At 49.4% G+C, this 23699-nt stretch overlaps 1 protein-coding gene across 2 annotated transcripts; it reads left to right on the top strand.

The window, feature by feature from the left end:
- The first annotated feature begins 3840 nt into the window (after window positions 1-3840).
- GPR132 (G protein-coupled receptor 132) lies at window positions 3841-23306 on the top strand. Of its 2 annotated transcripts, none has more exons than XM_077319021.1 (2): window positions 3841-3978; window positions 22198-23306. In XM_077319021.1, exon 2 carries the CDS (start codon window positions 22259-22261, stop codon window positions 23276-23278), a length of 1020 nt encoding a protein of 339 aa, XP_077175136.1. In that variant the 5' UTR covers window positions 3841-3978; window positions 22198-22258; the 3' UTR covers window positions 23279-23306. The 2 variants fall into 2 exon arrangements, with proteins under 2 accessions (XP_077175136.1, XP_077175137.1); XM_077319022.1 differs by lacking the exon at window positions 3841-3978 and adding an exon at window positions 4168-4400.
- Window positions 23307-23699: the final 393 nt, after the last annotated feature.

Raw genomic sequence — 23699 nt, 5'->3', positions numbered from 1 at the left:
GTTCCGCAGGGCCTGCAAAATGGAGCTCTTCCACCAGGTATATGATTGAGGCTGGCGCAGCAAGGAAGATCTGCCTGGACCCCCCCCCCCCAGCGTTGAGTGGTGTGAGCAGGGCTTGGCTAACTTTGTGCCCCTCTTCCCACCCCCTCTATTAGATATTACTGGGGGACTGAAAGTTGAAGGTTGAGTTATTCCGCCATGTTTTCTGTGACTTGCCTGGGTTTTGTGGTATGTTTTTATGTTTGTGGGTTTTAATGGGGTTTTATCAGGGTTTTTATTGCGGACAACTGTACCCCGCCACGAGCTGACTTTGGGAGTGGCTAAAAAAATGAACAAATGAAATGAATGTCTGCTAATAGGGAATCTGTGACCATTTCTCACACTCAAACAGAGAGAGAGAGAAGGAGAGAGAGAGAGTAGTGGAGACACACAGCTTTCAGCACTGTATTCCTGTCTCTTTTTTTTTTTTTTGCTGTCAAGTCTCAGCAGACTTATGCAAACCAGTAGGGCTAAACTAGATGCCCATGGACCACGATTCCCATGAGCCCCTGCCAGCAGACTCATGGGAATTGCAGTCCATGGACTTCGGGACAGCCACAGTTAGAATCATAGAATAGAATCATAGAGCTGGAAGGGACCTCATGGGTCATCTAGTCCAACCCTCTGCACGATGCAGTTTGGCCACCCCTGCTGCAGGGCTTCCAAGACAAGAGCCGTTCAAAGCTGTTTTGCCATTGCCTGCCTCCGCGTCCTGCTCCTGGTGTCCCTTGGAGGTCTCCCATCCAAATACTAGCCAAGATTGACCCTGATTTGCTTCTGAGATCTGACAAGATCCGGCTAGCCTGAGCTGGGAAACCCAAATTGAGACGCGGCTCTTTTGCCTACTCGAAAGGGTCCCAAAGGAGTGCAAGAACAGGTCATTTCAAAAAAAGATCACCCAGAGGAAGTGTGTTTTAGCACATTTTCGGGTGAGAAATACCAGTGACTAATTTGCCAGGCTGACATGAAACCTTCCAAAGGACACGCATTGCTGGCCTGGGAGAGTTATTTCTGCTCGACCACGAACAGGAGCCAGGAAATTCCCCCTTCAGATTGCATTTCAGACAGGAATTCATTGGGTAGGCCTTTACCCTTTCAGCCAGAGCTCCCACCACCACCACCACCACCATCCCTATCTGCAGTGTGAAGCTAGGACTACGGACCTTCCTTGCAGGGTTGTTGCACAGGAGGGTTCCCAACCTCCAGGTGGGTCCTGGAGATTGCCCAGAATTCCGACTGATCTCCAAACGATGGAAATTTGTTCACCTGGAGAAAAATGACTGAGAAACTCCCCAGAAGAGATGCCAGAACTAACACAATTCTGCAGGTCCTGCAAAATGGAGCATTTGGTTGAGGTCAACCGAACCGACACCGTCTACTGGACCCCCCAGAACCCCTCCCCATGAACTCTGAACTGACCAACCAAGGGGTAGTTAAGAAGTTAATGTTGTTCAGCCAGTTACTGAACCATTGGAACCATTGTTATTGACTCTACTGTTACCATGAAAACAATCCAAGTTGATCACAGGTGGCTACTCAGAGCAGTGTCTCCAGGAGTTCTGGAGACAGGTTTAGAAGAACACGGAAGCCTAGAAAACCAGTAACATCCTGTGGCAGCGGGCAACCGAATCATGTGATCAGTGATGGAATATATAAAACCTGCAATGTGCATAGCTAAGCAGACTATAAAGACCTCTGTGTCCTGTTGCTGGCCTTCCAGAGAAACTAGTTGGCCAGTGTGTGAGGCAGGATGTTGGACTAGATGGACCACTGGTCTGATCCAGCAGGGCTCTTCTGATGTTTTTACGAAGGCCTCGGCCTCTCTGCCCTGTTGCTGGCCCTCCAGAGGAACTGGCTGGCCCCTGTGTGAGACAGGAGGCTGGACTGGATGGACCCCTGGCCTGACCCAGCAGGGCTCTCCTGATGTCCTTAGGAAGGCCTCGGCCTCTCTGCCCTGTTGCTGGCCCTCCAGAGGAACAGGTTGGCCACTAAGTGAGACAGGAGGCTGGACTGGATGGACCCCTGGTCTCACCCAGCAGGGCTCTTCTGATGTTCTAATGGGAAGTATTCACTTTTGTCCCACAACTCATAGTTTGGCAGACTGAGATCTCTTCTGATTTCTTGATCTGCTGGTGGAGCTGGCCAAAGTCAGGGCTCTGCCTGAAGGTTGGCAACCCTGGTTGAAGGGCACATGACTCAGCAGCCTTTCTGAAGCTAAGTAGCTCTGGATATGATTGGTGTCCAGGTGGGAGACTGCCTCAGGTAGGGTTGCCACCTCCAGCTTGAGTTATTCCTGGAGAATCGGAGATGTTGATGGAATTTGGGGAAGGGAGGAGCCTAGCGAACCTATTTGAAAGACCCCCAATTTGGGGAAGGTACTCTGAGAATACAAATACTGGGGCCTAACCATTTAAAGAACAAAACTTTCCCCAGATCCATGGTCCTGATCCATACTCGCCCTCCTCCCTCCCCTGCAGCTAAATGGCACATCAGGAAATCTGATCCCCCAATTCCACCTTCAAGCCAATTCACCCCGTAAAGCACAAGAAGTTCAACATGGAGGGTTAGGGTACCATATTTGGGAAGTATCTCACCAAGTATAACATGTCCTTGAAGTCCTGGGTTCGAGTCCCCTCGCACCTTAGACACCAACGAGAGTTTCAGGTACGAACTTTCAAGAATCAAAGCTCCTTTCGACGGATACAAGTCAGAATGGCAATACCTGAGACTGGGATGTGAAGCCCCAAGGATCTGCATTCCTACAGGCATCCGGGAAGGGAAGGCTAATTCTCAAAAGCTCCCACACCTGAAATCTTGTCAGTCTTTAAGGTGCTACTGGAGTCTCAAAGCGGCTTACATTCGGCTTCCCTTTCCTCTCCCCACAACAGGCACCCTGTGAGGGAGGTGAGGCTGAGAGAGCCCTGATATTACAGAAGAAGAGTTGGTTCTTATATGTCACTTTTCTCTACCCGAAGGAGTCTCAAAGCGGCTTTCATTCGCCTTCCCTTTCCGCTCCCCACAACAGGCACCCTGTGAGGGAGGTGAGGCTGAGAGAGCCCTGATATTACAGAAGAAGAGTTGGTTCTTATATGCCACTTTTCTCTACCCGAAGGAGTCTCAAAGCGGCTTTCATTCGCCTTCCCTTTCCTCTCCCCACAACAGGCACCCTGTGAGGGAGGTGAGGCTGAGAGAGCCCTGATATTACTGAAGAAGAAGAAGAGTTGGTTCTTGTATGCCACTTTTCTCTACCCGAAGGAGTCTCAAAGTGGCTTACAGTCGCCTTCCCTTTCCTCTACCCACAACAGACACCCTGTGAGGTGGGTGAGGCTGAGAGAGCCCTGAAATTACTGAAGAAGAAGAGTTGGTTCTTATATGCCGCTTTTCTCTGCCCGAAGGAGTCTCAAAGCGGCTTCCATTCACCTTCCCTTTCCTCTCCCCACAACTCACCCGATTAGAAATCCACACTCCTAACCAAGCTGGCAAATTTATAAAAATATATGGAAAATGAATTGACTCCCACCCATTTGGGAAACCCTTCCAGGGCCGTCAAGAATACCCGGCTTGAGAACTCCTTCTTTAAAACCACGCCATCGAAATGTGCTGTGGAAAGGCCAGCCACCCTTGCTGTAGCCATCAAAGCTCTCCGCTACACAACCGAGACGTACGGTGATGTAACATTCTGCCCTGGTTGTTGAGTGCAACCTTTTATTTTCTTCTTCTTCTTCTCCTTCTCCCCCCGCCCCCCATTTCCTTTGTTTTGGAGGGTGAGCTTAGCTAACACCCAACGGACTGTGACTTCCTGAACGTTGTTTCATGCACGCGGAGATCCATGCTCACAGTGGAGGCGCTCAGCAGAGACCGCGCTCCCACCTTGGTGCCTTCCAGAGAAGCCTGTCGCCAGGGGTCCTCGACGTCCGTCCGGAGCTGCTCGGCCCAGAGGTAAATCAATGCTTTGCTTTTTGCTCTAGTGTTTTGTTCGTGTTTACGGCTCAGGCTCCGGCCCAGTCCTGCTTGAACTGCGATCCGCCACATGTAGGGAGACTTCGGCCGGAGAAGGACAAAGGTTGCTTTTTCCAGAGCGGCGGCAGGGTGATATAAGCATCCTTGCCTGTCCCATGCACGCCCCAAACCGCCATCAACCTGGATAAACAAATTTTTTTAAAGAGCTGGCAATAGTTCCAGGAAGGATATAATAACGCACAGAAGCTATTTGACTAGGGCAGAGAAGACGGATGCGACCGCGGAGGGAAATCGCGCGTCTGCTGTTGTACCATCCAAATTTCTCTGCGAAACTGTATGCCGTTTCCAGCCGATGGTTTGTCAAGCCAGACTGTCTTTGCTGCGTAATCTCAGGTGGAACGGTAGGATGCAGGGGGAAAGGGGCGGCGTAGCATATAAGATTGAACTTTGCCAGTGTTCGTACGCAGTAAATATTTTTGCTCGGGACCTGAGAGCAACCTGCATGTCGGTGGAAAAGTAATCTACAGAAGCTTTACGTTTGTGTGTTACTTCCCTGCTGACCTCTGGAGTCCAGTGGTTAGATCTGTGCAGTTGTGCAACTAAAGTTTCCCCCCCTTCCCCACCCAGTGCAGGATTGTGTGAGGAGGGAGGGAATGCATAATCTTGTAGGGTACTGGTAGATTCGGTTGGGCTTTTCGGGAGCCAGCTTGGTGTAGTGGTTAAGAGCAGCGACCTCCGATCTGGAGAATTAGGTTTGATTCTCCACTCCTCCATATGGGTGACCTTGGGCCAGCTGTAGTTCTCTTAGGGCTGTTCTCGCAGAGCAGCTCTCTCAGAGCTCTCTCAGCCCCACCTACCTCACAGGGTGTCTGTTGCGGGGAGAGGAAGGGAAAGGTGTTTGTAATCCACTCTGAGACTCCTCTGGGTAGTGCAAAGAAGGGTGTAAAAGCCACCTCTTCTCTCTTGGTGTAGCCAGCTTGGTGTAATATTTAGGAGTAGCAGCTTCTAATCTGGCAAGCCAGGTTTGATTTCCTGCTCTTCCACATGCAGCCAGCTGAGTAACCTTGAGCAAGTCAGCGTCCTGTTAGAACTGTTCTCATAGAGCAGTTCTGTCAGAGCTCTCTCAGCCCCACTTACCTCGCAGAGCATCTGTTGCGCGGAGAGGAAGGGAAAGTGATTGTAAGCCTCTTTGAGACTCCTTCAGACAATGAAAAGCAGGGTAAAAAAAACCAGCTCTTCTTTCTTCTTCTTTATAGCTCTGTGACTCCATGTTTTTTTTTTTTTAACAGGTCATGATTAACCATTGCTAGCTAGCTAAGTAGCCTGGAGAGTCTGACAGCCTGATCTCAACAGAGCTTGGAAGCTAAACAGGGCTAGACCTGCATAGTACTTGGATGGGAGACCACAAAGGAAGGTTGTGCATAGAGGCAGGCAATGGCAAAACACTCTGCCTCAACTCTTGCCTTGAAAACCCCATGCTCCTGGGGTTGACAGGAGTCTGTTGCATCTTGACAGCACAAAAATTTTAATAATTCACGGAGCAGCCTCCCTTTAGATGACCCCACTCACCAGATTTGGTTGAATGAAACCAGATTTGCTTTACGATGCTTTGGGCTGATCTTGCATTGAGCAGGGGGTTGGACTAGATGGCCTGCATGGCCCAACTCTATGATTCTGTGATTCTATAAACCCTGGGGCTTATAACATCTAAACCAGGGTTTCATGAAACCCTGGGGTTTCTTGACAGCCCAGCAAGGGTTTCCTGAATGGTTGGGAATGAATTAATTTTTATATATTTTTTCAAAGTTATCTAACATTTATCAGGTCATACTTGTTCATGTCAACTGCCGTCCACTCCCAAAATGGCCAGTGATGGGCCTGGAGGGGGTGGGAAGGGGAGGGGTCCCGGGTGGGCGTGTCCACAGCTCTGCTTTCCAACATTATTCTACACAATCACGCCACTTCTGGGGTTTCTCAAAGCCTGAAGAATGTTTCTGAGAAAGGCTGGTCTAAACTAAGTTTATGACTCAGACATGATTTTGTTTAAACTGACTGCGGTTCGTACGCCGAGATCTGAAACCTCTGAGATCCGAGATCTGAGACCTCTCACGCGGAGATCTGAAACCATGGTTTGAAATCTGTTGATGAGGCAGCCTCAGTCTTGGCCTTGGTTTCGGATGAGATCGGAACGGAGCCTTCCTAGCATAGTGGTGGGGAATCCCCCTGCACCGTTCTCACACTCCCTGTTTCCTGGATCGTTTTGAGGGAATAAAGGTAAAGGTAAAGGTATCCCCTGTGCAAGCACCGGGTCCTGTCTGACCCTTGGGGTGACGCCCTCCAGCGTTTTCATGGCAGACTCAATACGGGGTGGCTTGCCAGTGCCTTCCCCAGTCATTACCGTTTACCCCCCAGCAAGCTGGGTACTCATTTCACCGACCTCGGAAGGATGGAAGGCTGAGTCAACCTTGAGCCGGCTGCTGGGATCGAACTCCCAGCCTCATGGGCAGAGCTTCAGACAGCATGTCGGCTGCCTTACCACTCTGCGCCACAAGAGGCTCTTTCGAGGGAATAGACATGTTCAAAAAACTAGATATGAGTCCAGGAACCCCTCTGAGACCTACTAGATTTTCAGGGTGTAAGCGAAGCGAGAGACATGAGAAAAAGATGCTTTGAAGGACTGCCTGAGAATCAAATCCTGATTTTGCATAAGTTTAAACACACACCAAGTTGTGTTACGTCTGCATCGACTCTGACGTCTCCTTGGTGTGGTGCATAAGAGCAGCTGTTTCTAATCTGGCAAGGTGGGTTGGAGCCCCCTCCCCTCCACCTGCAGCCAGCTGGTTGACTTTATGCTAGTCACAGTCATGTTAGGGCTGTTCTCGCAGAGTAGTTTTGTCAGAACTCTCTCAGCCTCACCTACCTCAAAGGGAAGAGGGGAAGGCAATTGTAAGCCAAAAGCAAGGTATAAAAAACAACTCTTCTTCTTGTTCTTCTATTTTTATTTATTTATTTATTTATTTTAGATTTATTTCCTGCCTCTCCCAACAGGCTCGAGGCGGGTCACAACAACTAACCCCATTAAAATTCCCATTAAAACCCCATTAAAATTCCCATTCTACATCTTCATATCACATCTACAAAAAAAGGGGTATATTATTTTATTCATCTCTGTCCCTCTCCCTCTCTCTCTTTCTTTGCCCATTTGATGATGAAATCCAAAGTCTTTGATGATTAAATCCAAAGTCTGCATAGATCTTTCCTTGTTCTTCCCTCCCATCTTCCAGGCATAGCAATGCTGAGTTTAGGTGAAGACTTTTAGATATAGACTTTTAGCTTTCACTTTGGGAAGTTTAAAGGATCAGATTGTAGGTGATGGGAAAGACCTCCACCTGAGACCCTGGAGAGCCATGGAGAGGGACCTCAGCTCAGGGGCAGAGCTTCTGCTTGGCATGCCAAAGGTCCCAGTTTCAATCTCCGTCATCTCCAGTTCAAAAGGACCAGGCAGGTGATTGGAATGACCTCCTCCTGAGACCCTTGAGAGTCATGGAGAGGGGCCGTAGCTCAGGGGCAGAGCCTTTGCTGGCCATGCCTAAGGTCCCAGGTTCAATCCCCAGCATCTCCAGATCAAAAGGACCAGGCAGTGGATAATGGGATAGACCTCCACCTGAGACCCTGGAGAGCCATGGAGGGTGGCCTCAGCTCAGGGGCAGAGCCTCTGTTTGGCATGCCGAAGGTCCCAGGTTCAATCCCTGTAATCTCCAGTTTAAAAGGACCAGGCAGAAGGTGATGTGAAAGACCTCCGCCTCAGACCCTGGAAAGCCATTGAAAGGGGCTACAGCTCAGTGGCAGAGTCTCTGCTTGGCATGCGGAAGGTTCCAGGTTCAATCCCCGGCATCTCCAGTTAAAAAGGACCAGGCAGGAAGGGATGGGAAAGACTTCAACCCGACAGCCATGGAAAGAGGCCATAGCTCAGTGGCAGAGTCTGTGATTGGCATGCAGAAGGTTCCAGGTTCAATCCCTGACATCTCCAGTTAAAAAGGACCAGGCTGGAGGTGGTGCGAGAGACTTCAGCTTGAGACCCTGGAGAGGGGCCACAGCTCAGGGGCAGAGCCTGTGCTTGGCATGCCGAAGGTCCCAGGTTCAGTCCCTGGCACCTCCTTGAGGTAGGAGGCCATGTGAAAGACCTCAGCCTGAGGAGATCCACTGCCACCCTGAGGGGATGATATTGACCTCGACAGCCCAAGGGCCAGATACAGAAGGAGACCACTTCTTGCGTCCACTTCTCCCTGGGGGACAGGCTCTACCTTGTTTGCATATTCCCCTTGCCTTGCAGCAGCCTTCCCCACAATTCTGCTCTGTAAGCCAACTCCCTGCTGTTTCCTGTCTCAGCCACAGGCTGCTGTACAATGGGAGAGGGAGGTTAAAAATACTGGGCGCCAGCCAATCGTTTCCCTTCAGGAAATTAGGCGTACTGATACCTAAGATTGCCAGCTCTGGCTTGGGAAATACCTGGAGGCTTGAAGGAGGAAGTCGGTGGGATTTAGGGCAGGGAGGGACCTCAGTGAGGTCGACCAAACTGCAGGGGTAGTCAAACTGCGGCCCTCCAGATGTCCATGGACTACAATTCCCAGAAGCCCCTGCCAGCATTCGCTGGCAGGGGCTTCTGGGAATTGTAGTCCATGGACATCTGGAGGGCTGCAGTTTGACTACCCCTGCTCCAAAGCATCCATGTTCTCGAGGGGAACTAATCTGTCGCCTGGAGATGAACTATTAGTTTATTTGTGTAGATTATTGCATTTCTACACCACTAATCCCGGAGACCAGCTCTGGGCGGTGTACAACCTATTGCTTATGCAATTGTTGTTGTTGTTAGGTGCGAAGTCGTGTCCGACCCATCGCGACCCCATGGACACTGATCTTTCAGGCCTTCCTGTCCTCTACCTTATGCAATACATGTTTAATAAATTTAAATAGAAACTATTTAAAATGACAGCAAAGGGACTTTAAGTTAGCAGTTAGTAGTATGAACGTCTGGTGTGAGCAGGCTGTGGTTCATAGCTCCTGCTGTCTATGATGTGTAATGCTGGGTAATTGTCAGTGATGGGTAATCGTATGTCTGTGTTGCCCCAGAGGGTCGAGACGGAACTAACAGGCTGCCTAAGGAGGTGGGGAGCTCCCCCTTACTGGCCGTCTTCAAGCAGCGGCTGGACGGATCCTTCTCCTGGATGCTTGAGGCTGATCCTGCGTTGAGCAGGGGGTGGGACTAGATGGCCTGGATGGCCCCTTCCCACTCTAGGATTCTAGGAGTCTAGTTCAGCAGTGGAAGGGGCTGCCTCAGGAGGTGGGGAGCTCCTCCTCACTGGCATCTTTAAGGCCTGGATGGCCCCTTCCCACTCTAGGATTCTAGGAGTCTAGTTCAGCAGTGGAAGGGGCTGCCTAAGGAGGTGGGGAGCTCCTCCTCACTGGCATCTTTAAGGCCTGGATGGCCCCTTCCCACTCTAGGATTCTAGGAGTCTAGTTCAGCAGTGGAAGGGGCTTCCTAAGGAGGTGGGGAGCTCCTCCTCACTGGCATCTTTAAGGCCTGGATGGCCCCTTCCTACTCTAGGATTTTATGAGTCTAGTTCAGCAGTGGAAGGGGTTGACTAAGGAGGTGGGGAGCTCCCCCTTTCTGGCTGTCTTCAAGCAGGGGCTGGACAGATCCTTCTCCTGGATGCTTGAGGCTGGTCCTGCGTTGAGCAGGGGGTTGGGACTAGATGGCCTGCATGGCCCCTTCCCACTCTAGGGTTCTATTATTCTAAGAATGACTGAGACACAATTTTAAAAATTTTCACTAGTAGCCTGCAGACGTTACAAAAATATGAGCCCCTGCAAACCACTGGAAAGAAGCTAACGCTACTGGGGTCTCAATGGTTTCGTTGGATTCATCTACCCGGGGTCATCTAGTTGTGTGCAAAGATTCAAAAGAGCCCGCTTTGTGCAGAGTCTTTTGCTCAGGGGGAAGAGGTAGAAAAGGCCACACGAGTCCTCGTCCTTTTATTGTGGCCATCTCTCAAGGAAATCTAACAGGCATCCCCCCCTGTGGTTTCCTTTTTGGGTCATGTTCTCTCAGCGCTTCAGCAGCTCTGAGCAGGATCTCCATTCCTTGCAGCACTCTGACAGCCTGTCTATAAGGGTAAATATAACCGTGGGACCTTGCAAAGGAAGTGAGGGAAGCAGCTGGAAGGGACAAATTTTTAAGCAGGGAGAGAGTGACGCGCTTCCAGAACCGCTTCTCCCTTTACCGTCGCAGCCTCCCTAAACGGCTTTCTTGAGAACAGCAACAACAAAAAATCTATAGGAACAAGAGGCTCAGTGGCGGAACATCGGAACATCAAACCCTGGCCTTTCCATTTTAAAATTTTGGTGTATTGGTTAGGAGTGCAGACTTCTAATCTGGCATGCCAGGTTCAATTCTGCACTCCACCACATGCAACCATCTGGGTGACCTTGGGCTCGCCACGGCTCTGATAAAGCTGTTCTGACTGAGCAGTGATATCCGGGCTCTCTCAGACTCACCTCCCTCACAGGGTGTCTGTTGTGGGGAGAGGAAAGGGATGGCGAAAGTAAGCCGCTTTGAGCCTCCTTCGGGTGGAGAAAAGCGGCATATAAGAACCAACTCTTCTTCTTCTTCAGTAATCTCAGGGCTCTCTCAGCCTCCCCTCCCTCACAGGGTGTCTGTTGTGGGGAGAGGAAAGTGAAGGAGACTGTAAGCCACTTTGAGACTCCTTCAGGTAGAGAAAAGCAGCATATAAGAACCAACTCTTCTTCTTCTTCTTCTAAAATATCAGGTTGTAGCTGAGAGAGGAAACCTCCACCGCAGCCCCTGGGGAGCTCCTGCCAGTCAGAGGAGACGAGAGTGGTCTCAATAGGCTTGACTCAGGATGAGTCAGATACGTTATGTGCAAACCTTGATGTCACCAATGAAAAGGTTGTGGTGATGAGTAAGGCTAGCAGCTCTGGGTTCGGAAATACCTGGAGATTTTGGGGGTGTAGCCGAGAATGGGCGGGATTTGGGGCGGGGAGGGACCTCAGGGGAGGATAATGCTATGGAATCCACCCTCCAAAGCAGCCATTTTCTCCAGGGGAACTGACCTCTTAAGTCTGGAGATCAGAGTTGCCAGCTCTATGTTGGGGAATACCTGGAGGCTTTGGGGGTGGAGCCAGGAGTGGGCAGGATTTGGGGAAGGGAGGGACCTCGGGGGAATAGAATGGTATGGTGTCCACCCTCCAACGTAGGCATTTCCTCCGGGGGAACAGTCCTCTGTCGCCTGGAGATGAGCTATAATTCCAGGTCCCACCTGGAGGTTAGCATCCCTAAGGGACATATATGAAATACTATTCAGAGCGGTGTCTTCAGGAGTGCTGGAGACGGGTTCAGAGAAAGAAGAAGAAGAAGAAGAAGAGTTGGTTCTTATATGCCGCTTTTCCCTACCCGAAGGAGGCTCAAAGCGGCTTACAGTTGCCTTCCCTTTCCTCTCCCCACAACAGACACCCTGTGGGGTAGGTGAGGCTGAGAGACGGAAGCCTAGAAAACCAGTAACATCCTGTGGCAGCAGGCAACTGAATCATGTTCTCTGTGCCCTGTTAATAGCCTGACCCAGCAGGGCTGTTCTGATGTCCTTAGGGAGGCCTCGGCCTCTCTGCCCTGTTGCTGGCCCTCCAGAGGAACTGGCTGGCCCCTGTGTGAGACAGGAGGCTGGACTAGATGGACCCCTGGTCTGACCCAGCAGGGCTCTCCTGATGTTCTAATGATGTCTGCTAAGGCAGGAGTCGTCAACCTGTGGTCCTCCAGATGTCTATGGACTACAATTCCCATGAGCCCCTGGGAATTGTAGTCCATGAACATCTGGAGGACCACAGGTTGACTAGCCCTGCAGGGGATGAATCATAGAATCATAGAATCATAGAATCATAGAGTTGGAAGGGCCATACAGGCCATCTCGTCCAACCCCCTGCTCAACGGAGGATCAGCCCAAAGCAAGTTGCTCATCTGTAGATTTAAGTCTCCTCCACGGGGAAAGTCTGTCCTAATAGTGGTTTGTGGCATGGCCAGAATTCACATTCCGCAATTGGTTGAGCAACACTGTTCCTTCTGGCCACCTGCTCACCGATATAGCACTCAACACAAGTAGTCCTTTCTGATGGACAATAGCAGGGGTATCAAACGGGGTCTCAACCTTCAGCAGTGCTTCACGGTGTCCGAATGCAGCCTGGGAGTTCGAATGAGTCATTATCTGCAGAAAGAGGAGGCCAGCCCACATTTCCCCGGGAGTTATTGGTTCTAGACCTGCTTTGTGGTTGTCCGGATAGGTTAGATCTGGTCCCCCTCTCCCATCGGAAGAAAACCTGGCCCTCGGGGCTGAATCAGGGGATAGGGGGTGGGGTGGTTAAAATCTTTTAGGGTAGTGATCGCCGTCTGCTTGGTTTCTGATAAAGGCTGTTTTTATGGGGGGGGTATGGATACTATTGTTTTATCCTTGTAAACCACCGCGAGATTTTCCAAGAGCGGCGGTATAAAAATCGAAAAATAAATAAATAAAATAAACTGTAAGGAGATGAGGTCAAGCAGGGCCAGGTTGAAGGATTTTGTTGCCCCCAGTGAGGGACACCCAACTCCAAGGGTGGGAAAAACCTGGATATTGAGGGGTGGAGCCTAAGGAAGGAGGAGTTTGGGGAGGGGAGGGAGGACACCATGGGATGTGATGTCATTGAGCCCACCCACTGAAGCTGCAATTTCCTCTAGGGGAAGATCTCTGAAAATCAGCTGAAATTCTGGAAGGTCTCCAGGCCACTTGGCAGCCATATCTCCTGGGTCCATGCTATGCCTTCCCTTTCCTCTCCCCACAACAGACACCCTGTGAGGTGGGTGAGGCTGAGAGAGCCCTGATATCACTGCTCGGTCAGAACAGTTTTATCGGGGCTGTGGCAAGCCCAAGGTCACTCAGCTGGTTGCATGTGGAGGAGCGTGGATTCAAACCTGGCTCACCAGGGCCCATTCCGCATCCATTGGATGATGCACATTCAATGTGCTTTAGAAGTTAATGTTCCTGTTCTGCACAGGAAAATCCAGCTGCAAAAGCACATTGAAAGCACATTATCTTACATGTGCAGAATGGACCCAGATTAGAAATCCGCACTTCTAACAACTACACCAAGCTGGCTGTCTAGGCTGTTCTTTCATGGCACATAGCTTGGGGAGTCCTGACTCCTGCAGCTTTAAGAGTTGGGTCAAAGAGTTGCACATCATGAATTTTCCTCACACCAGTATCCTCTTTCATAGAACAATAATAATTATTCTTACATCCCCTTTTTACAATACAGACGGTCTACTTCCCTTCCCCAAAAAGAGAACCTGCAGATGCACACAGAAAATTCAGACTAGGGCAGCAACCCCCGTCATGATGGATTGGATTTTATTTATTTGTTGTTGAATTTATATGACTGCCCCTCCCAGTGCAGTTGGCTTGGGGCAGTTTACAACATTTAAAACTCTAACAAATTCAGAATAAACAATTAATAACGATAGACCAGTAAAATCCATATAAAACCTTAGCTCGGTCATCCAGTTTACCAACCTTTTTCAACTTTTTTACCATTGTGAAATCCCTGAAATATTCTTCAAGCTTCCAGAAACCCCAGAAGTACAGTGTATGTCTGGGGTGCATAGCCGTGTACGTGCCCAGTTGGGGCCTCTCCCCTTCCCACCCCCTCCAGGCCCATTATTGGTCAATCCATATTCCCCAATAAATGTTTAACATATTTAAAATATATATAAATGTAAAGGTAAAGGTATCCCCTGTGCAAGCATCGGGTCATGTCTTACCTTTGGGGTGACGACCTCTAGCGTTTTCATGGCAGACTCAATACAGGGTGGTTTGCCAGTGCCTTCCCCAGTCATTACCGTTTACCTCCCAGCAAGCTGGGTACTCATTTTACCGATCTTGGAAGGATGGAAGGCTGAGTCAACCTTGAGCCGGCTGCTGGGATCGAACTCCCAGCCTCATGGGCAGAGCTTTCAGACTGCGTGTCTGCTGCCTTACCACTCTGTGCCCCAAGAGGCACTTTAAAATATATACACACAAAATTAATTAACTCCCACCCACGTAGGAAACCCTTCCAGGGCCCTCAAGAAACCCCAGGGTTTCAGGAAACCCTGGTTGAAAAAGTCTGTAGTTCACATTCAGTATCTTGCCTGGTAATCACTTATTGGGGGGGGGTATTTATACAGAGAAGGGCCCAGTAGATGTTAAATCCTCATTGGTGATGCCCACCAATGTTTTTCCTGTTATGGAAGATGTGCTTCTAATTTTGTAAGCAAACTTTATTTCTCTTGTTACCATGGGAGCCAGATCATCTTTGTAATTTTTTGAAACAGCATTTCCCCCTTAACCAGGAGACATGGAGGACAGGGTTACAAAACTTCTGTGTTTCCAAGGCAATTGAGGGGGGGGTTACGTTTAACCCAGTACAACCAACACCATAGACTGCGCTGTTCCTACATGGTCAACTGACCTTGACCATCCTCAACAGAAAGCCTGGTGGAACAAAATCTGGAAAGATCTCACAAAGCTCATCTGGCAGAGAGCTCCACCAGGCAGGGGCCACTGTCAACTTGAATGTGTGCTAAATTTACTTGAATGAATGTAAGTTTACTCTCTTTTTTTTTAATATATTTCCTGAGAGATGTATTTACAACCCTCAGTATGACACTTCTATGGCCCACGACGTGTGTACTGCAGATTTTATGAGTAGTCAATCCCTTAAGCTTGAGTTCGAATTCTGTGGCTGCCTTACACGCACATTCTTTTTTTCTCCAATTTAGTTATTGTTATTGTTATTGTTATTGTTATTGTTATTGTTATTGTTATTTAAATATATTGCTCACCTCCCCCCGAAAGCTCGAGACGAGTCACAACATTTAAAACCCCAATAAAAACCCTATCAAAAAAAATAAAACAACAGTACAATATAATCTACCCGCAGTAAAGATAAAATGTGGCAGTAAAACACAACTCCTACCTACAACCCACCCTGAGGAACCCATTCTAGAGGGGATGGAGACAGAGGGCACTGCTGAAATTTGCTACTGCCACTCCAATCACTCCCACAGGGGGCCCTGATCTTCCTTGCCACTCGGCCTCAACCAACGACCAGGCGGAAGTCTTCCGTTTTGCAGGCCCTGCGGAACGCCGAAAGCTCTTCTGAAGTATTTCTCAACCCGGAGATGGTAGCCCTATTTAGAACTGATCTCCAGACTATGGAGACGAGTCCCCCAGAGAAAATGGTATCTTTGGAGGGTGGACTTTCTGACAGAGCCTGGCAATCAGCAGGAAAGTTGGGGGGTGGGGACAGTATGGGGGCAGCACCACCAGTTCTATGGCTTTTCCCATAGAGTTTCTGGCAATTCCTAGAGCTACTACTCTAACTTCCTGGTATACCCCCCTGGACGTCATTGCACAGGCAAGTCCCGTTAGTTTTTTAAATCTATTGTTTCTTTATCTTGATTTTTAGTCTCCTTTCCTCCAGCTGCTCTAAGCAGTGAAGGGGATGGAAACTCAGCAATGGGGGCTCGGGGGCTCTACCCCACCTGCAGGTTAGACGCTCTGGAAGGGACCCAAACCTTAGAAGGGCTGCTGAAGACTGGGATTTAGGCAAGCAAGAAGGAGGAGGGTAGTTAATACAGAGAAGCCTCGATCCTCCAGTCTGACAAATAGTCCACAAGTTCCCTTTTAGATTGTTTTGAGGCCCAGATCCTATGTCAGGCTTTCTCAGCCAGAGTTTCGTGAAACCCTGAGGTTTCTTGATGGCCCTGGAAGGTATTACTGAAGGGATTAACGTTTCATATATTTTTCTAAATTTGTTAAATATTTATCAGGTAATATGACTATATATGGTCATGACAACCCACCCACCCCTCCCAATGTGGCCAATGATGGGCCTGGAGGGGGTGGGAAGGGGAGGGGCTACAGGTGGGCATGTCCACAATTCATAGAATCACAGAATCATAGAGTTGGAAGGGGCCATACAGGCCATCTAGTCCAACCCACTGCTCAATGCAGGATCAGCCCAAAGCATCCTAAAGCATCCAAGAAAAGTGTGCATCCAACCTTTGCTTGAAGACTGCCAGTGAGGGGGAGCTCACCACCTCCTTAGGCAGCCTATTCCACTGCTGAACTACTCTGTGAAAAACGTTTTCCTAGCCTATATCTAGCCTATATCGTTGTATTTGTAGTTTAAACCCATTACTGCGTGTCCTCTCCTCTGCAGCCAGCAGAAACAGCATCCTGCCCTCCTCCAAGTGACAACCTTTCAAATACTTAAAGAGGGCTATCATGTCCCCTCTCGACCTCCTTTTCTCCAGGCTGAACATTCCCAAGTCCCTCAACCTATCTTCATAGGGCTTGGTCCCTCGGCCCCAGATCATCTTCGTCACTTTCCTCTGTACCCTTTCAATTTTATCTACGTCCTTCTTGAAGTGAGGCCTCCAGTTCTGCTTCCCAACCATAATCTGCACGATGGCGCCACTTCTGGGGTTCCTCGAAGCCTGCAGAATGTTCCAGGGGTTTCTCGATGGTAAAAATGTTGAGAAAGGCTACTCTGGTCTAAGTTCATCAATTGCAGTAGGTATAGCCTGGAGTCTCTCAGCGTAGGATTGCTCTGTTATTCCATCCCCCCCTCGTCTCACTTCTTGTTTTCTGCGGCTGGGGGAAGACGGAGAGGCAGGAAGACGGCTGGGGAGTGTCCCACACCTTCTGAATCTTCCACCACAGCCAAGGGGTTTCTGACGGGCGGGCAGGGCCAGTGCATTCACGAGAAGCCGAAAGCAGCAGAGTGGACAATCAGCAAACATCTCAAGGGATACTATGACTTCTTACATGTAGCCGGGCAGGAAATCTCGACGGGAAAAGGAAGTGAGACGGCATGGAGATGAGGCACCCGGCAGGGAGAAGTCACTCTGCACGAGCCAAGGCCACGGTATTTGAAGCTCGGCTGAACGGGACCGGGATTGTGCTTCTCTTCCACATTAGCTTCGCAAGGGCCGATGGTGCAAGGGTCCTCGGGGGTCTTGTGATATGCGGGCCTTGCTGCGGGTGAAGTCTTCTGGGCTGCAGTGTCAGGAAGCAAGCGGTTGAGTCCCCCCAGACTTACGCCAGAGACATCACTCTCGGGCTTCAGGATGAACGTAAAAGTCCTTATTGGAAGAATCAGGGTTCAGAATCTGCACATCACATAAGCTCTTAGACAGAATTCTTGACAGAGACACTGAGTTAGGGGGCTGTAAACCAGTGGTCCCCAACCTTTCTGAGGCTGGGGACCGGCAGGGCAACTGTCCCACCTGCGCATTGCGCATGCGCGGGCTGTGCCCGTGCATTGCGCATGCGCGCCAGGCTGCGCATGCGAGCATGCGACGTGCACGGCCGAAATCGCGCATGCGCGGCACTTTCACGCATGCACGATTTCACCCGCGCATGCGCAGTGCGTGGCGCAGCCCTGATTCCCTCTCCCCGCCCTCCCGCAGTAAGAAGCTTCCCAGGCCGCAAGCTTGCTGTAAACCATATATGTAAACCTTGGACTGCAAGGCGAACAAACCGGTCAGTCCTAGAGGAGATCAGCCCTGACTGCTCCTTAGAAGATCAGATCCTGAAGATGAAACTCAAAGACTTTGGCCACCTCATGAGAAGGAAGGACTCCCTGGAGAAGAGCCTAATGCTGGGAGCGATCGAGGGCAAAAGAAGAAGGGGACAATGACAGAGAATGAGGTGGCTGGATGGAGTCACTGAAGCAGGTGGTGCGAACTTAAATGGACTCCGGGGAATGGTAGAGGACAGGAAGGCCTGGAGGATCATTGTCCATAGAGTCATGATGGGTCGGACATGACTTTGCACATAACAACAACAACAAAACCCATATATACCTGAACTATGCAATGGTGGCACCCGGGCAGCACTTGGCGGGAACGTTGATTCACATGGAAAGAGCAAGACGGTACCTTTTGATCTAAGGTATCTCCTGTGCAAGCACCGGGTCATGTCTGACCCTTGGGGTGATGCCCTCCAGCGTTTTCATGGCAGACTCAATACGGGGTGGTTTGCCAGTGCCTTCCCCAGTCATTACCGTTTACCCCCCAGCAAGCTGGGTACTCATTTTACCGACCTCGGAAGGACGGAAGGCTGAGTCAACCTTGAGCCGGCTGCTGGGATCGAACTCCCAGCCTCATGGGCAGACAGCTTCAGACAGCATTTCTGCTGCCTTACCACTCTGCGCCACAAGAGGCTCATACCTTTTGATCCAAAGCAGCCATCTGGTGTTTAGACTGAGTTGGCCAGCGAGAGTGGCCTTGAGATAAACAAGTGAGAACGGGATGGGACTTTGAAATGCAAGTGGAGATGAGGAATGGGAGGGGCGCCCTGCGAGCGGGGACTGGGAAGGTGCCACAGCACAGCGGGAGATCCAGGAGTATAAAGAAATAAATTCTCCTCAAAGACTGGAACTGAAGTTCAGGAACTGGGGTTTCATGACATGCAGTTTGCAAGTCAGGATGCAAGAAGCAAAAAAAAAATCGAGCTCAGGAGGATAGGATGCTGGGAGGGAAGGTAAATTCTAAAGGGCTGGCGAGGGAGGACTCCAATGAACTGCCTTTAGCTTTGTGATGGAAGGTTGGTTGCATCTACTCCTAGCTGTCGGAGAAGAAATCCAAAAGAGTGCCAAGCTGTGATTTATTTACTTACTTACCTACTTGATTTACAGACTGTCTTTCCCATTGAGACTCAAGTTGGGGCACGATATATGCCATTGCAAAAGAACACCATATGACAGATAGTAAACAGTGGAACAAGACTGGAATGCCATGTAAGAAAGGAATGTAGCTAAAAACAGTATATCACGTCGCGTTGCAGGGCCATGGATGGCAACTTAGCAGGGGGGACACCTGATGTCACGTGGACTGCTATGTCACTTCTTGGGGAAACCTGGAAATTACAGAGGGTAGCTCTTGTTGTTGTTGTTGTGAGATGCGAAGTCATGTCCCATCACAACCCCAAGGACAATGATCCTTCAGGCCTGTCCTCTACCATTCCTCAGTGGAGGGTAGCTCTAGGAACCACCAGAAAGCCTATGGTAAAACCATAGAGTTTCCAGCAATTCATAGAATCATAGGGTTGTAAGGGTCCTCCAGGGTCATCTAGTCCAACCCCCTGCAGAATGCAAGAAATTCACAACTACCTGCCCACTCACAATGACCCTGATTTCAAGCCCAAATGATGCCCCCCTCCAAAAAAAAATCCAGAATCCCTGGCCAGTCTGGCCTAGAGGAAATTTTTCTCCTGACCCCAAAGTGGTGATCGGCATTTCCTTGGGCATGAAAGAAAGGGCCACAAGAGCCAAGCACCAACACAGTCTCCTCTGCCCGCCCACTCACATTCTGTTCACAGAATCAGCATTTCTGTGAGGTGGCTATCCATCCTCTGCTTAAAAACTTCCAAGGAAGGAGAACCTACCACTTCCCAAGGAAGCCTGTTCCACTGAGGAACGGCTCTAGCTGTCAGGAACTTCTTCCGGATGTTTAGACAGAATTTAGAATAATAGAATCATAGAGTTGGAAGGGACCTCCTGGGTCTAGTCCAACCCCCTGTACTATGCAGGACACTCACAACCCTATCGCTCATCCACTGTAACCTGCCAAACCTTCACAGAATCAGCCTCTCCATCAGATGGCTACCCAGCCTCTGATTACAAATCTCCAAAGATAGAGAACCCACCATCTCCCGAGGAAGCCTGTCCCACTGAGGAACTGCTCTAACTGTAATGAACTTCTTCCGGATGTTTAGCTGAAAATTCTTTTGAATTAATTTCAACCCACTGGTTCTGGTCCGACCCTCTGGGGCAACAGAAAACAACTCTGCTCCATCTTCTCTATGACAGCCCCTCAAGTATTTGAAGATGGTTCTCGTATCACCTCTTAGTTTGTCTTCTCTCCGGACTAAACAGACCAAGCTCCCTCAACCTTTCCTCATAACTCTTAGTCTCCAGTTCCTAGAACTCCCCTGCAGCACTTATGGGTTTTCCCAAGAAGTGATGTAATAACAAATGCAACACCACTCTAGCTTCCTTTCACCATAGCTTGGAGGAACAGCAGCTAGAGATGGGAGATCCCTTGTCCTGACTGGAGGACAAAAAGCCGAAAACAAAACTCCACAATGTATGTAAGACCAATAATTTAGATGGCTGACAGTATCAGTACAAATTTGTATGTCAAAAGACATCAGTTCCTATTTAACATATAAATTCAATCCCCAATCTACAGCTTTTTCTTTTTCTGGGCACAGTGTCTGAAAACATGGCACCGTGCCCAATTTACAATACATTGTTGCATACTGAATGCTGATTGGAGGCCTGCCAAGCCTAATAAGGCATGACATAAGACATGCAAAAACTGATTTACAGATATCAGAAAACAGTGTGGTAAAACCAAGAACCCCCCCCCCCATTAAGTAACATGAGCGACGAAGAGCGACGAAGATGATCTGGGGCCAATGGACCAAGCCCTATGAAGATAGGTTGAGGGACTTGGGAATGTTCAGCCTGGAGAAAAGAAGGTTGAGAGGGGACATGATAGCCCTCTTTAAGTATTTGAAAGGTTGTCACTTGGAGGAGGGCAGGATGCTGTTTCTGCTGGCTGCAGAGGAGAGGACACGCAGTAATGGGTTTAAACTACAAGTACAACGATATAGGCTAGATATCAGGAAAAAGTTTTTCACAGTCAGAGTAGTTCAGCAGTGGAATAGGCTGCCTAAGGAGGAGGTGAGCTCCCCCTCACTGGCAGTCTTCAAGCAAAGGTTGGATACACACTTTTCTTGGATGCTTTAGGATGCTTAGGGCTAGTCCTGCGTTGAGCAGGGGGTTGGACTAGATGGCCTGTATGGCCCCTTCCAACTCTATGATTCTATGATTCTATGACCAGATTTCCGGGGCCACAAGGCGGGGCGGATGGTCAGCTTACCATAAAGAGTCCCATAAGCTATGGCTCCTCTCCTTGGAAAAAAGTTCCTCCTAGTGGTTAGGAACGCTAACTTCTAATCTGGCGACAGCAAAAAAAAAATCAATTTTAATAAATTGCTTTGGGAAACTTGATAATACGTGCTGTAGTTGCGTTATTTGAATGGGTTATAGGATTCTTGAGTCCCTCCAAAAGTGTAGAGAGCAAAGGCAGAATTTGGATCACTGGGGAGGAAATTTAAACTAGAATTCCCATGAGATAAAACACAGTCCTGAGACGTTAAATGGCATCTTGGAAAACTAACAGTGTTGGTATGTGGATGGGAGCCCACCAAAGAAGACTCTGCAAAGAAAGGCCCTGGCCAGCCACCTCTGCTTCTCCCTTGCCTTGAATCCCCTTGCTGGGATTGCCATAAGACTTAGCTGAGAGACCACCAAGGAAGACTCTGCAGAGGAAGGCCATGGCCAACCACCTCTGCTTCTCCCTTTCCTTGAAAGCCCCTTGCTGGGATTGCCATAAGACTTAGCTGAGAGACCACCAAGGAAGACTCTGCAGAGGAAGGCCATGGCCAACCACCTCTGCTTCTCCCTTGCCTTGAAAGCCCCTTGCTGGGATTGCCATAAGACTTGGCTGAGAGACCACCAAGGAAGGCTCTGCAGAGGAAGGCCATAGCCAACCACCTCTGCTCCTCACTTGCCTTAGAAGCCCCTTGCCAAGGTCAGCATAGGGGCCACTACTAAAGAGCATTTACACTGGGTGATGCTAAGATTTGTAGACCTCTGTATAGTGGTTACTATAGAAACATTTGGAGTTTAAACCACATATACCTTACCATAGGATCAAGATTATATCCGTCTGGTATTTGATAGGAATATATTTAAAGAGGACCTATTATTAAAGTTTAAAGAATAGCTTACATCACTGATGAAGATACTGAAAACGAAAGAATACCTAGGAGTTCGTTTTGATGATGTTTTCGAAGTTTAAGGAATTCTTTATAGTGGAAAAAACTGTTCATGTGCTTGAAAATTATTTCATTTGCTTGAGGTCAGCATAAGTTGCAACTTAATGGGAAAATGTGTACAATTTCAGACCTGGCCACACCTGTTACTATCTTCTTGTCCAATCTGTTATATTATGAATCTTCTCTTCTTTGTCTTTAGAACCGCCAGGAGACCCAAATGAAGGCGCATCCGGCTGGATGATCTTGCTGGTGTCAGCAGCATGGCTGACAATCTCAACTCCACCTGCAACCAGACCACCCTGTACAAAGAAAGCAGGTGGCCTCTGGCTGTGGTCTACAGCAGCATCTTTGCGGTGGGCCTGCCTGCCAACATCATGACCGCGATCTTGACCGCCTTCCAGATCCACAGGGGAAACATCATCTCCATCTACCTCTTCGGCCTGTCGCTGTGCGAGTTGATGTACCTGAGCACCCTTCCCCCGTGGATCATCTACGTACGGAATGGCCACCACTGGACCATGGGGAGAATGGCTTGCAAGGTGATGGGATACATCTTTTTCTGTAATATCTACATTAGCATTCTTCTCCTGTGCTGCATCTCCATTGACCGCTACGTAGCGGTGGTCTACCCGTTGAGGAGCAGAGGGCTGAGGAACCAGAGGGTCTCCGCGGGGGTTACGTCGGCCCTCTTTGGCATCGTCTTGGCAATCTACAGCCCTGTGCTTTTTGACCCCAAAATCGAAGAGTTAAACAAGACCACCTGCTTTGAAAGCTCTCTCAACAGCCACCTGGCCACCATCAACATCATCCGGTTCCTGGTCGGCTTCGTCCTCCCGTTCGCGATCCTCATTTTCATGAACTACAAGATATTTCAAAACATCAAGAACAGCCATAGCTTGAGCCTGCAGAAGAAATCTAAAGTGAAATACCTGGCCATTGTGGTGATTTCCATCTTTGTGGTCTGTTTCGCCCCGTACCATTTTGCCTTGCTCGTACGAGCCGTTCATTTTCACTTCCACCCGCACGCCGAGGACCGCTGCGCGTTTGAGAACAAAACGCACACCATAGCGACCGTATTCCTGTGCTTGTCCACTGCGAATAGTGTCGCGGACCCCTTTATTTACGTTCTGGCGACGGAAAATGCGAGAAACGAGATTGGCCGGCTTTGCAGGTTGGTCGGGATTCGTTTCTTGAACGATTCCAAAACGGACAGCGATAAACCCGAAGACTCCCAAAAGATGCGGGTGGATCCTTCAGAGGTCCAGAAAGAGGACAGGTAGCATCTCCTTATGGGAAGGTCTGTATAGAACAGGGGTAGTCAAACTGCGGCCCTCCAGATGTCCGTGGACTACAATTCCCAGGAGCCCCTGCCAGCGAATGCTGGCAGGGGCTCTTGGGAATTGCAGTCCACGGACATCTGGAGGGCCGCAGGTTGACTACCCCTGGTATAAAAGACAAAGGCAGGCAGCTTTTTTAGCAGGAAGGACTTCTTTCTTCTCATTTCTAGGAGACTCAGCAAGACCCTGCTCGTTCTTTCCTCTTGCACTGAGTAATCTCATTGCCTCGGATGCAACGAATGGACCTTGCAGAAAACTCTGGCCGTTACGCATGATGGGACTGCGTCGTGCCGCCGTGCTTTGTAGCCACAAGTGAAAGGGCCTGCCACATCAGGAGCCGGTGGAGCAATCGACACTGTGATCA

Source organism: Paroedura picta, chromosome 2 (assembly GCF_049243985.1).
Source record: "Paroedura picta isolate Pp20150507F chromosome 2, Ppicta_v3.0, whole genome shotgun sequence".
NCBI classification, from domain to species: domain Eukaryota; kingdom Metazoa; phylum Chordata; class Lepidosauria; order Squamata; family Gekkonidae; genus Paroedura; species Paroedura picta.
The sequence above is the reverse complement of the archived record's forward strand: the minus strand, read 5'-3'. Positions and strand labels throughout refer to the sequence as shown.

Coding starts and splice junctions, on each gene's coding strand:
- GPR132 (XM_077319021.1), top strand. CDS start 22,259: ATGGCTGACAATCTCAACTCCACCTGCAACCAGACCACCCTGTACAAA.